The 14,412-nt window shown below is 41.6% G+C and overlaps 1 protein-coding gene across 1 annotated transcript in view; it reads right to left on the bottom strand.

Moving 5' to 3' along the window:
* The window catches only part of FAM83B (family with sequence similarity 83 member B), a 54,158-nt gene extending 42,380 nt beyond the window's left edge, over positions 1 to 11,778 (bottom strand). The window contains exons 1-2 of the mRNA XM_054063727.1: positions 11,626 to 11,778; positions 5,575 to 6,078 (exon numbers count right to left, since the gene is read on the bottom strand). Of these exons, the coding sequence (XP_053919702.1) occupies positions 5,575 to 6,018 (444 nt within the window). The 5' untranslated portion in view covers positions 6,019 to 6,078; positions 11,626 to 11,778. The remainder of the gene's footprint in view (positions 1 to 5,574; positions 6,079 to 11,625) is intronic.
* Positions 11,779 to 14,412: the final 2,634 nt, after the last annotated feature.

Genomic DNA, 14,412 nt, shown 5'->3' with positions numbered 1-14,412 from the left:
GGATCTTTCCCACCTAATGAGAGGGATATCAGGTAAAAATGTGGGTTTCTTGTTTAGAGCAATTGCGTATATGAAACACATTTCATGAAAATGCATTTAAGGCTTTCCACGTTATAAAAGTGCTTGCAGACATGTCCCATGCGCAGCAGTCCTCTTCGCATTGTAAGTGCTCTGCTGTGAATGCAATGGGATCAACCTTACATGGACGGAGTGGGATGGTGATGGGCAAAAGGGACGGGCACATGAAGCTCGGTGAAGACCCCAAAGGCAAAACCAAGCAAGTAAAATATCTGAAATAATTACTTGTTGTGAGCTGGTGATGCAAAATTGATACAGAGTCACACAATAATAGCACCGACAGCAAGACACGTGTCCTCTTCCAAGGCATTGCATGTGCCTATTAGAGAAGGTGAGACACGACCTCACTCTCTCTAATAAGTCTATTCAAGAGTTAAAAATCATGTTTCACCTGGAAACCATACGCATGACTGCCATGCTGGTTTCTAACTAACAGGAAGTCATTTAAGGAAGGTGAGTGGGAGTGAACGATGAATGCCCCTTTCAGTGTAACAGCTGAACCAAAAAGCACCGGCTGAAATTCTTGTTGGGCAGAACATTTCGGCAGGGAAAAAGTTGCTTATACATCTTCAGTTGGGACCTGAGTCTTTTTACGTGTTACTCTCAGCTTAAAAAAGATATTCACTGTTTATCAGACATCCCGTGGATACCATAGAAAACTTTTGAGTGGGATGACTATTGCATTTATCTGTTCTCTGTCCCTGAATTCAGCAGATTGCTCTAGCTTTTATGAACAAAACAGTGCAGCCCCCCTCTCTCATCTGCTTGGACTGCTGCAATTAATGAGCTAAGAAAGACATTGCCACAAGTACGATGCATTGTCATTGTTCCAGTCTGTGTTCAAATTATACTTAAAATAAGTGGCAAAAAGCATTGTTGAGAGACTAAAATAAAGATTGCTCAACACATCCATATTCTACAAGTTTCTTTCTGTACAGAACCATCACTCTTCATATATGCATGTACAGAACTTGTTTTTCTTTCATACTAGGCTGCGGCCAGTAATAGATTATTATTATTGTATTATACACACAACTAAATGAGATCAATAGTGAATAATCATTTTTTTCTGTAATACACAACCTCTCACTCCTGCAAACAAAACAAAACAAAATGAAAAAAAAATAACCCCAAACCATGAGCGAATATTTTCTTTCTATGTTTGTAAAATGAGTCAGCTGGTTTTGCTTATTTGACAAGGTCCACTGCTTTAAAAGACAACACAGGCATCAGATTTTGTACATAACTCTTGCACAAAAATTCAAAGAAAGTCCTTATTGGCTTACTAAGGGCCCACCTACAGTGGGTCTAGCAAGATTTAATAATGAGTTACACTCATTTACAGTGTAACTTAACTCTTTCCCAAGGGTCTAAATTTGCATCCCTTTCTCACATTAAGAAGCCCAGTCATGAGTAATTCAGGAAAAACAATTGCCTTTTTTTATTTCCTGAAATTATAACACAATAACCATCTAAATTTCTATTTAAGCTTCTAAACAATTAACTACTTTAAAAAAGTCTTAACAGCCATCACTGATTTTATGAATCCAGGCTTAAGACTGCTAGTCTATTTGAACAAAACCAAACCAGTGAAAAGCATTGCATATTTATTCAATGCTGTGCAACATCCTACACTCCATCAGAAATCCCAAAAGTATGTCAGGGAAGTCTTTCAGTGTTTTCTGGCCTGTGCTGCAAACCAGAAATCCTTGGGTTGTCTAAAGAATACAGTTCTTTCAAAAAAAAACAGGTTTGAATTCTCTCCAGGAAGACCTAATCCTTATTTGGATATCAATCTAAAAGACTCAGAGCTATGCACTGTCTCTAAAACTGTGTAGGAATGTCTCCATGGTGGAGAGAGGAATCCAGTTAATGAAGTAAGAGAAAAACACACTGCCAGAAGGGCCCTTTGGTTCTGTTCTTTCCCAGCTGCCTCACTCTGTCAATCACCCTTGAGAAGATAGTATGAGCTGTTTCTTACAGACGTGCACAGGCCTCATAACTGAAAGTTTCAAGGTAACTCCTATGAAAAGTCATACAGGGAGAGGACATTCCATGACTGAAGTCTCTGTGCTACTTGATAGTAAGAGAAGGAAGTTTCACATCAACCTGACACAGATGACTAAACATCTTGATACCATTTCCCAGATGAATAATCTTCTCAGAAAAAGCTGCTAAATATTATCAGTTGTGGTTCAGACAGCCCAGCTGTGATGAGTAAGGCTGTAGGAGCACCTCAAGCTTCAGAGAAGCCAGAAACCTGCCAATGATTAAAGGTAGAAGCCTCCAAAACACATGAGAAATAAGGCTACTGGCTTGTTTGCAAAAGTCCATCCATCATTAAGGTCAGACAGACCTTGTAGTGCTTCTTCTCCACATGGTTATATCAACATCTCAGAGACTCGTGTCTCCCCAGTTGATGCAGTCACGCCAAACAACGTCCTTGTATGAACACTGCTGATGTTGACAGAGGAGGGTGGTTGACAAGCTGTATCATCTGGAGATGAGGTCTAGTTACACCAACAGTAAACCCATTTTGTTGACATTAGGTTTGACCTAAGGCACTCTGCTAACATCACACCTATCCCGCAGAAGTGCTGTAGTACAGACTGCAGTCCTATCTATAATACAGTTCCCCCTGCTCTAATATAAGTTCAGAAATGTGTCACAACTACGGATTCATCTCCTTAAAATGGCAACTCATTTTTCTAGTATTTAATAATATTGATTCTTTTCTGTAAGAAAAAAATGTATTATCATATTGCCTGTACTTGCCATGAAGGTAATGTGCATAATTTTTATGCAAATCATGCATTTAAGAAACACCTAAGTGACAAGATTTTCTTACGACACTCTTCGTAGTCACTGTTTTTAGTCTAGTGTAGCATAGCCTTACAAATGATTTTCCTCTTTAGTCAGGAAAAATCACTGTCAGCAAGCAAGTTGCTTAAGGTTGTTTACAACACGTCTTCTTAAGGTCAAAATTAACATACGTAATGATCATTTTGAGGAGTGACACTGTGATGCATCAAGCATGAAAGAGGTCAAGAGTAAGTCCACTAATAATGTCATTTTATCCTTACATATCTCCAAATATTCAAAAGAATCTAGGTTTCAACTGGCTCGGTCTGCTTCATGAATTTTTTGACCTGTATATACATGTATTTATCATAGCAAATGGGTTCCTTTGTGAGGTGAATCAGTGCAGAAACATTTTCTGCCTTACCCATGTAGAAGCTGGTTTCCTACTGCACTGAGTCTTCAGGTAGCCCACGGAAATCAGTGCCTGAACTCAAACACTTGATTTTGGTGCTTAAAGTTCAGTGGTATGAATACGCCCACCTCCAACAGTATGTTTATTTTCCCAGAGAAGTTTGCCAAAAATCCCGTTTTGCTTAGAGTTGTATTGGTTTAATGTGATTTGTTGAAGAACTTGTTTATTCTTTACGAGTTTCTCTTTTTCATATGTAACCTTTCCCTGTTTCCTTTGAATATTCTCATACGAACACACATCCCCACTACTACATAACAAAGAACCCTGTTTAATATAACTATATTGTTATAAGTGGCTTAGAAGTAGGTTAGCCTGTTTACAAAGTGCTTGCCTGCTGTAAGCATGTTTTAAATACTTCACCTACCTTACAAATCCTTTACACTTTGCTGTGCATCTGCAGACGGAAGAGGCTGAACAACTCTATGTCTTTTAGATTTAATTGCTGCGTCCTGAAGCAACCAACTCACATCACTGTATCAAAACTTACGGTTGTTGCTGGTGAGGTTGTGCTGATCCACTAAACAAACCTTTCAGCTGCCAGATTTGACAGCGACACATACATGACATCGTCTTTATGAAGCACCATGAGCACATTGGAGAGCCAATACACTATGCACTCCATCTTTTTCCAAAGAGAGGTAAGAATCACACATAATTTTTCACCATAGCTGCATTCAAGGGAGGCATACTCCTTAAAATGGAGTTTTACAAAGCAGCACCACCAGCTAAGAGAGCCTTGGAACGGGACTGCATTGCATGCCACCAGCCAGCCAGCTAGGCACATAAAGCATGGCAACTGATGGGGAACAGTCTTTGTTCATGGCATTTAAAGACCTTGTAGCACAAGTGAACTAGTCTTGACAACAGAGTTAACTGTGTTTTTGTGGTTTCCCTTACAGTAGATGCATTGGTAGCTCAGAGCTGCAGCTGACAAAGATCACAGAGCATCTTGGGCAAGTCACAGTCAAGCCTCGCTACATATAAAAGCAGAAAACACCAAATCTCATTACGAAAGGGACAAAGAAGGAGAGAAGTAATTAACTCCCCTCCTCCTTGAGCATACAGTCATTCTAGACAGTGAAGGGCAAGATAAAAGGCCTAGTGATAACTCTATTATGGCAACAAATAATACACTTTATCTAAATGGAAGAGAGACACCATAAAAAGACCTTGTCCTTCCCTTCCCCACCCTTTTCAGTCCGTTTCTATTGCGTATGTTTACACAGCCACTGAAGTGCTTATGGATGCACTTAAGCTAGAGGCTGTCCTAGCTTAAAGCCCATAGAGTTACAGAGAACCCAATTTATTTCACCAGGTAGAAAGGAAGGAGTGATGTGCTTGCTAGGAATACTTCTGACAACTTGTCACATCTGTTTAAGGAGGTAATGTGCCCAGGGTCAAACAGAACTACATACTAATACATTTTTTGGGGTTTTTTTGTTTTTTTTCTCTTTAACTTCACTCTGAGAAGCAACAGACATTTTGTACATACAGCACACTGTCACAGAGGTGCCAGCCAGGTGCATCCTAGGAAACTCAAGATACAAGTGCCCTTAAGTGGCGACAAGTACATTTGGAGAAATGTCCTTATATCTTATAAATTAGTCATTACTCAGAAATGAAGGTAAGGTACCCAACTAAAATCTGTTTCCTTGTTGCCTAAACCTCTTCTTTTTTTTTTTTTTTTTTTTATTCTGAGCCCTCTTTAATACTTTCTGACTAATTTCTGCAAGGACAGCTGGCATGCAAAATCACAAAAGCTGAGACTCTCAAGGTATGCAAGTCTGCTGTACATCAACGTGTCATTTTCTTCTAACAACTGTCTACCATGCCAAAACGATGCATGTTCCCACTGATGCAAGAGAGAAACCTTAGAATGCATCCTGAAGTCAGACAGAATGGCATCCCTTGAAGGCTATTCAACTGAGGACAAAGAAAAAGCGTGCTGATTATCTAGGAATTTCTCACAGATTGGTCAGCTTTACAGTAAAATGGTAATTATGCTTCATTAATTCCTCCAATTAATCCCTGATTCCTTAGGTTAGTAACATTGGTGCATGTGATACCAAGGAACTGATTTCAGTCTGGGCAAATCTTTTTTCTGAATTGTTAGCAGCCAGCCCATTTTTTCCTGTCAGAAGCAAAAAAACCCAAACCCTCCAGTGAAACACCAACTAGATTATCATTGCTACATTTTTTTCAATAATATTTTTCACGTTTACCTTCCTTGCATCTCGTATCATCTTCCGAATAGTTTCCTTTATGGTGTAAGGCTGTGCTCGTGGTGGATGAAAAAGCAGATCAATATTCGTGCCACCAGAAATTCCAGGCATCAGGTAGGGCCAACCTAAGTCAAGATTTGGAGCTTCCACATCTGATTCAATGGGCCAGTAGGTTCCCGAGGAAGAGGTGTCATCAATGGCATGGTTAGAGGAATAAACTGTGTTTTGGGGAAGTTTGTGAACATTGTTCAAAATATAATCGATTTCCTCATCTGCCAGGAACTCTGAGCATCTCTCTTGGGAAAGAAACTCTTTGTAGGCTTCTAAACCTCCTTCAATTAGAGCATCAATAGCTACTCGGTACCATTCCTTGTAATGAGGTTCAATATAGTTGTCTGATCTGCATTCATCATGTAAGGACGATAGCAAAGATGAAGTTTCCATTTTCACCTATGTTTTGTATAAAGTCCCTTAAACTTCCATTTGTGAGCTGATTATATGTATCTGTAAAGAGAGGAAAGTAAGAAAACAATCAGAATATTTGTAGATATCTAAGACATGAACGCATATTACTCAAAATGCTTTGCCAGTAATGTTGCTCTATTTTTTTCTTTCATTAAAGACCTAGATAAAGAGCCTCGTCCACACAAGGCAAAACTAAACACATAGGAAATTAAGTGATTTTTTCCTTTAAACGCTAAAGCAGACCTCATCATACACTGAAAGTCTGCACCAATAGCAGCAACACATACTCAAAGCATGTTCCAATATGCTACTGGAGGTTGTGCTTCAAAACTGTCCTTAAAACAACTGGCAGAGTAGTTTTCAGGCAAACACTTCAAAAATCAATTATATTTCCTATTTTTTGATGCGTCAATCTTCCTCTGGAACACATACCTCTTCTATGGCTTCTACAAAACCACAGTCATTCAGGTCCTCCTCCCTATCTATCTATCCTACCATGCTGATCTAATCTATGTGTTGCTCCCAAGCAGGACCAACCTACCTCATTTCAGTGAGTTATGAGGAACTCCAGAAAGATTTCTCCTCCCACACCTGGGATCAAACTCTGAATCAGCAATCTGATGTCTAGTTTCCACCCTGCTCATTCCTTCTGCCATAAGGAGCGGCTGCTTTAATCTTACCTTTTTGTCCCCAAAACATTATTAATAAGTTGCTAACTGTTGATGATTTATATATTAATTCTTACCATCTTTCTACTTCATTTAACAAGGTCAGAGAGGGTTGGTTCTGCTGTCACAATTTGGGATTGAAGGCAGAGGGATGACAGCCAACATTTCTTCCTTCATGCCTGTGCAACTCTATCGGACTCCAGCAACTTCATTATTTGCCTAAAACCTAAACTGCAATGAACTTCTGGCTTGTGCGGGTAAGCCACAAAAAAACCCAAATGGGGTAGGGGGCAGAATTTCATGCGAGTGACATCATAGAATTTTCAGGGCTAGGGCACGAAGCTTAAGAGAAAGACAACACAAATGGGAAGAACATCCAAAGAAGGCAGATTAGTTACACAAAACATACACAAAGTATACCTTGAAAGTTAACACTGAGTTTTCTTACAAGCCTGATTAATAGTATAGCAGTATAATAGCAAGGAATAGTCGTATGGAGTTCTGATTTCATTTACTTGCATGTAAAATAACATGATTCTCTCTTCGCACCAAGACCTTTAATACATTTTCACAAACAGTGCATTTGCTTTCCACTGTCTGCTGAGAACAGTTTAAATCTTGAAAGGAAAAGTAAATTAGCTACATTAACCTAAAGGAATGAAAATCAAAATCTCCATACACTACTGATACTCCAAAGTCCAATTACATTTTCAATTAAACCAAGATTTCTGAGGAACTTGGGAAGTCTGAGGTTAAAAAAAAGACCAAGAAAGAAAAATCCAGATCTGAGGCTGGCATCAGCATGTCATATGAACTAATTCCATTTGAATCCTGTCTCTCAGCCAAGTAGCAGGGCAGATCTTCTCAGATAGGATTGCTTTCGAGCCTGAGGGAAAGGAGTGTTTCTGGCTGCTTCCAGAGTAGCTTTGTGGTGAACTGTAAAGCAGCAAGCATAAGGAATCTGATTGCTCACTCCCAATTGCGAATTACTTGTATTCCTGTGACTGAATTCAGGGCTGCGTTCTGCACTGCTCTCACAGGCAGAAGTAAAACGTTGTAAGATAGGAGTTATGGCATTTCACTTTGCCCAGATGAAGACACAGAACCGAGCAGGCGACACAGACAAGACAGACCAAAGGTTGGACTCTGACGATACTGTAAAATTAAAACTTTCGTTATCAGCGTCCTATGGAACCCAGTCATCTGGAACAGGTTTTCCAGACATTTCAGCTGAAGAATGAAACACTATCAAGAGTACAAATTGCAGAGATACTTGCTGAGTGATTTTGAAGAGTCTGAACACTAATACAGGTGACTTCACTGAGAAGCCAATACACTGTTTTTTGTAGGGCTCTCCAGGACAGGTAACTCTCTAAAGAGTGTAGCAAATTGGTCAGTCTTATTATGGCATTTAAGACTAAATCCAATTTACAAAGAGATTTCTAAAATTCTTATTACTTTGGAAGGGATATGTTTCTAAAATAGGAATTTTTCCACGAACTGCACATATACAGTTGAGAAAGACCAAAGTGTTTATTACAAAAGCTTGCCTAAATCCTGTTTTGCTCCCTCTCACTCTTTCCTTTTAAATTAATACAAAGGAATAGAGCTATACTTAATACGTAAAGTTGTGCAATGTGAAATATTGAATGTTACAAACAAATAAAAAGCAAAAAGTACGTGTGTGCTGGCTCATGTGTGCTTTTTGTTGTTCAGTTCTTTTGATTCATTTCTTGTTAACAGTATAGTATATTGTTTGACTTTTCATTGTAAACAATGAATTAATTTATTGTGACATAGCAGTACTTTATACTCAGACTTACGCTGAAAGCAGGGTATAAATACACTATAATCTTAGAAAGATGAGACTTGTAGTGCAGTGTCTTCCAAACAAGAATAGCTATTTTACAGTGAATACCTTTGATGCTAATCTTTCATTTACAAGTGCTGTTTATAAAAGAAGCTTGAAGCACTGCACATTTATTTAAGAAGGTAAATCACAGAACAATGAGACAAATGAAAAAAATTATAATTCTGTTTTTTGGAATTAAGGGCATGTGACACATTCCTAAGAAGAAATGAAAGAAAACTCCCAAATTAAAATGATGGCTTCATGTACGTCTTGAAACAAGTATTTGCCTCCTTAGGTGGTAAGAGCTATTTTGTAGGAAATGTACCTGTGTAACTGATATAATTTTGGATAGAGAGACAGGTTTAGACAAAACCCTAAAATAAAATTTTGGTGTCTTCTTCAAGTATGTATAACGACTTCTGCGTAATCACTTTGATTCTTCAAAGATCCTCCTCAGCTCAATGATTCTACTACCACGGTTGCGCAGAATAAGGCCCATCTCTGGAGGCTTCCAGAGCTTTATCAGACTTCACGTACATGATTACAAATTTTACCAGCACCAGGAAAGCTGTTGTTCATCCTTTGAGAAATAACCTTGGCTGATAACCCCAGCCCTCTTCAGCTATCTTCTCTGCTTGGACAGAGGGATCAATTACTTCAAACCTTTTTATTAAGTGCCATTAATGGACTTAATTGAATTTAAACTCCCATGCAGCTGCTAAAACTGAATCTTTTGCTGAAGAACACAAACTGAGAATCCTGCACTGATGTAATCATCTTGTCCTTCTGTTAACAACATGCTCGGACCTTTCCAGTGCCATTATCAGAACCCAGCAAGAAGAGGGCTTTTTCTTTGAAAGAAAAATAAACGAGTATCCAAGCATCCACAAAAGCAGTAGATAACAAATACCCACCGAAGAAAATGATGCAACATTCTAGGGTGGTTCCAGGAGCACAGACCTTCAGGCTAGAGCTGAAGACAAGCAACTTCCCTGCCTTACTAATATTCTCAGGATTTGACAAATTTCCTACTCAGCAGCTTTGGGGAGTGTCTAGCTCTAACCTCAGGCTCCCACAGCCGATCCTTGGCACGGCTCTAGGTTATGGTGCTCCCCTAGGGATGCCCTTACCTCTTTTCCAAAGGAAATGTGATGGCTTTGCAAGTTGCTGCATAAAGTTGCAACCTTGCCACCTCAGTTAAGTGAAATTTAAAGCATAGGCCCATTTCGTCATAGGCCCCTCCCTCAGGAACGCTGTTTTGGGGGATCTGTCTGAGCACCTCTGATTTGTAGCTCTGCCAAGGAGCCTCCCCTCCTGCTTAAGGGCTTGGTGTCACCAGCCTCTAACACAATAAACAGACATTTTACGACAGCTACCTTCCACCAACCTTTGTATTAGGGCATTGTATCAAGAACAAATAATAATTACCTACATTAAGCAGTGACAGGCAATTATTTAATTATTAATGAAATTACAGTATTTTCTGTGGATACAAAGGGCACTAAATTTAAGTGAAAAACAACACCGCAAGCGTTCCTGCTTCTTTCTTTTGCCTTCTATTTTCTTTCTTTTTAACCAGAAAGTTAACTTTTCAGGCATGTAGTGATAGGACAAGGGAGGAGTGGTTTTAAATTGGAAAGGAGAAGATTTAGATTAGACATTAGGAAGAAGTTCTTCATGATGAGAGTGGTGAGGCACTGGCACAGGTGGTTCGGAAGCTGTGGATGCCCCATTCCTGGAAGTGTTCAAGGCCAGGTTGGATGCCTTCAGCAGCCTGGTCTGGTGGGAGGCATCCCAGCCCATGGCAGGAAGGTTGGAACTGGATGAGCCTTAAGGTCCCTTCCAACCCAAACCACTCTACAATTTGATGAAATCAGTGGCAGTGAGCCCTCCGCTGGCATCACCACGTGCTGGGACGCACCTCAGTCTTGAGGAGCCCTGCCACCCTGTCCTCCACCCCTGCAGTCATCCCACTGCTGGGCGCCAGCTCTCCTCATTTTCGCGATTCCCAGCAGGACGCTGGTAAGATGGGTAGGCGACCTACCACCACCACCAAACCTGACAGCAAAACTAACCATTATAATGGCACTGTTTAACTGATCCCAAGGAGGAATATGCACTCTATTTATACTACACAGCCCAATGAGGAACATACACTCTATTCATTTATACTATTGACAACTCAACGAGGAACATGCACTCTATTTATACCAGACAACCCAACGCGAAACCTACACTCTGTTTATACTACAGACAATGCAACGAGGAACATACACTCTATACATACTATGGACAACCCAGCTAAAAGATACACTCCATATACACTAGAGACAACCCAATGAGGATCATACACTCTATTCCTTTATACTACTGACGACCCAAGGAGGAACATACACTATACCAGATAGCCCAATAAGGAACATACACCCTATTCATTTATACTGTTGACAACCCAATGAGGAACACACACTGTATTTATACCAGACAACCCAACGAGAAACATACACTCTGTTTATACTACAGACAACCCAAGGAGGAACATACACTCTATACATACTACGGACAACCCAGCTAGGAAGACACACTCTATACATACTAGAGACAACCCAATGAGGAACATACACTCTATTTATACCAGAGACAACCCAACGAAAAACATACACTGTATTTACACTACTGACAACCCAATGACGAACGCGCATTCTATTCATTCATACTACGGACAACACAACGAGGAACATACACTCTGTTTGTACAACTGACAATCTAATGAGGAACGTACACTCTGTTTGTACAACTGACAATGTAATGAGGAACATACACTCTGTTTTTACTACAGACAACGCAAGGAGCGAACCTTCCAAACTCCCATCGCATCTGCCCCAAACTCAAACACATGCGAACACCCTTTACATCATCCCTATATTTCTCTTAATCCTACACCCAAAACTCATCTCCGGGACCCCTCTAGGCAAGTATAGTTCCAAGGCAAGCATTCCTCGGTGTTTCCCGGCGCAGGGCGGCCCGGCCGGCCGCGGGGCAGAGGCAGAACCGAGACCCCCTTACCGGAGCTCCCGGGAGAGGCGGGGGCAGCTCGACTCGGCTGCTGCGATCGCGGCGAGTCAAGGCGGCGCGGCGTTCATCGCCAGGTACTTCCCGTGGGTGTGGAAACCAGTTCCAACATGTCAAGACGGTGTCGCACCAAACCCGCGGGAGCGAGACGAGGACTTGTCTGAACTGGGGAAGCCCGTCCCATCGCGAAGGGCAGCGCCTTTCCCAGCGCCCCCCCCGCCTTCCCCCCTCCAACCCCAACCCCCGTCCCGCCCTGCCCGCCGGGGCCGAGCCGTGCGCATCGCTGGGAGCGGGGGGAGCGCGGCGTGGGAGAGGGAACGCGGGGAAAGCGTTGGATTGAAGAAGAAACAGAATAAATCAGCCTCGAGTCGCGTTTTCCAGGTTCAGTGTGAGCGGCTACAAGGATGACGGGAGGGCTGGAGCACCTTCCCTAGGAGGAGAGGCTGAGAGAGTTGGGGTTGTTCAGCCTGGAGAAGGCTCAGAGGAGACCTTATAGCGACCTTCCAGTACCTGAAGGGGCTACAGGAAAGCTGGAGAGGGGCTGTTCATAAAGGCTCATAGTGATAGGATGAGGGGCAATGGGTATAAACTGGAGAGGGGCAGATTTAGACTGGACATAAGGAAGAATTTCTTCACCATGAGAGTGGTGAGACACTGGCACAGATTGCCCAGGGAAGCTGTGGCTGCCCCATCCCTGGAGGTGTTCCAGGCCAGGTTGGATGGGGCCTTGGGCAGCCTGAGCCAGTGGGATGTCCCTGTCCATGGCAGGGGGGTTGGAACTGGGTGATCTTTAACGTCCCTCCCAACCCAAACTATTCTATAATTCTGTGATTCTAAATTCAGGATAGCAAGTTACAGTGAGGGTCACAGCAAGTCACAAACACTTGTTTGAGATCTTGAAGCGAGGTTGGATGAGCCCCGTTTCCGTGGCTCAGCGGCCCTAAATGCACTTCGTGTGCTTGTCAAGCCTCAGATTAGGGAAAAGGAACTGAACACAGAGCTCCCCATCCTGGCTGTGGTGCCAGCCGGGTCTTCCCACAACCAGCATTGTCCTTCTGCTCACCTGACCGCAGCTGGACACACCAGTGTGGCCATGCTGCCTTTGGAAACATGCGAGAGCCCTCGATGAAAGACTTCCAAAATGCAATCTTCTTGTTAGTAGGATCATGCAGCTGAGGTACACCAAAGTGGCCATTCTACCTTGCCTGCCTGCAGCTGGGTGTGCCAACGTGGCCATCCCACCTTGCCTGCCTGTAGCTGGGTATGCCAATGTGGCCATCCCACCTTGCCTGCCTGTAGCTGGGCACACCAACGTGGCCATCCTGCTATTGGAAATATGCGCGAGCCCTTGCTGAAAGGCTCTTCCAAAACACAATCGTCTTAGTAGGATCTTGCAGCTGGGCATACCAACATGTCCATCCTGTCTTTCAAAACATGTGAGAGCCCTTGCTGAAAGCCTCTTCCAAAACCCAATTGTCTTTTTCGTAGGATCATGCAGCTGGGCATGCCAGCATGACCATCCCACCTCACCTGCATGTAGCTGGACATGTGAATGTGGCCATCCTGCCTTTGGAAACACGTGAAAGCCCATGTGAAGTGTAACCCTGACAGTTATGCTTTATGAGCAATAATTCACACAGTCTGGTTTTAAACACAAACTTTCTTCCTAACCTTTACTGCCCATAAGTAAGTACAAGGTATATCATATTTCTGAAGCTAAGCATGGTTCTACTGGGACTTTTCCATGACAGTTCTCAGAGGAAAAAAAATAAAAACTAAAAATATATAATATCTATATGACAATATAAATATATAAATGTATAAATCTGGTGGCCACCAGGCAGTGGCTTTTTCAGATTATGGAATGAAAGAGGAAGTAGTTGGCATCAAGAGACTCATGGACTACCCCATTACAGACAAGGGATCACCCAGATTAAATGATTAGACTCTTACACCCGAAAAAGAATATCCTTGGTGTGGATGAAAAACAAAAGGGGGGAAAACTGCTGTAAAAGCAAACCAACTTTTGAAATTACTTAGTACTTTATAGTTAGTTAGTACACAATACTTTTTATCCTATGAAAATGTGTGGTCAGGAAGGAGAACGTGTTACTGTGAAACTTTTAAATTTTTTTTTTTTTTTAAATTTTTAAAACAGCGGACCTATTTTCTAAAACTATTTTTGAAAGGGTAGGAAGGTATACAGGGGATCATAAAAGCACTTTTGACCTTGACTGAATTGGTTGGACTTCTATTACATAAAATTTACAAGTACTACCCTTTCTTTCTTTTAGAGAAGTCAGTGGTTGAGTACCAGTTTAGCATAAACAAGAAGCTATAATGAGACCAGTAATAGCTTTCTAAATTAGGCAATCTGCATGAAAAAAGGGACCTGTTTTTTTGCTACCTTAGTATCCACGTGAGAAACGTTTTTTTCTCTGTCTCTACAGGGCTCTGCTCAGTGGGCACCAACTAGCAATCTGATCTGATCTGATCTAATCTAATCAATCTAATCCCTGAGATTTTAAACCACACACAGGCATGCATGCAATACAAGTGAACAATACAGTATAAACCAGCAGCAATAATGTCAGCAATAATAAGGGATTATTATTGCTGTTGTTACTGAGGAGAATGATGCACTCTTTAAATAGCCGGTACACTGTGCCAACTTTAAAATTAATAGGTAAACAGAGCCATGAGAAGAGATGAAGACATCTTAGGGCTTTTTAAATATTGAGGAAGCCCTTGCATGGCAGATAGAATAAGGAGATGACAGAT

Source organism: Cuculus canorus, chromosome 3, assembly GCF_017976375.1.
Source record: "Cuculus canorus isolate bCucCan1 chromosome 3, bCucCan1.pri, whole genome shotgun sequence".
Classification (NCBI taxonomy): domain Eukaryota; kingdom Metazoa; phylum Chordata; class Aves; order Cuculiformes; family Cuculidae; genus Cuculus; species Cuculus canorus.
This window is presented reverse-complemented; position numbering and strand designations above follow the sequence as displayed.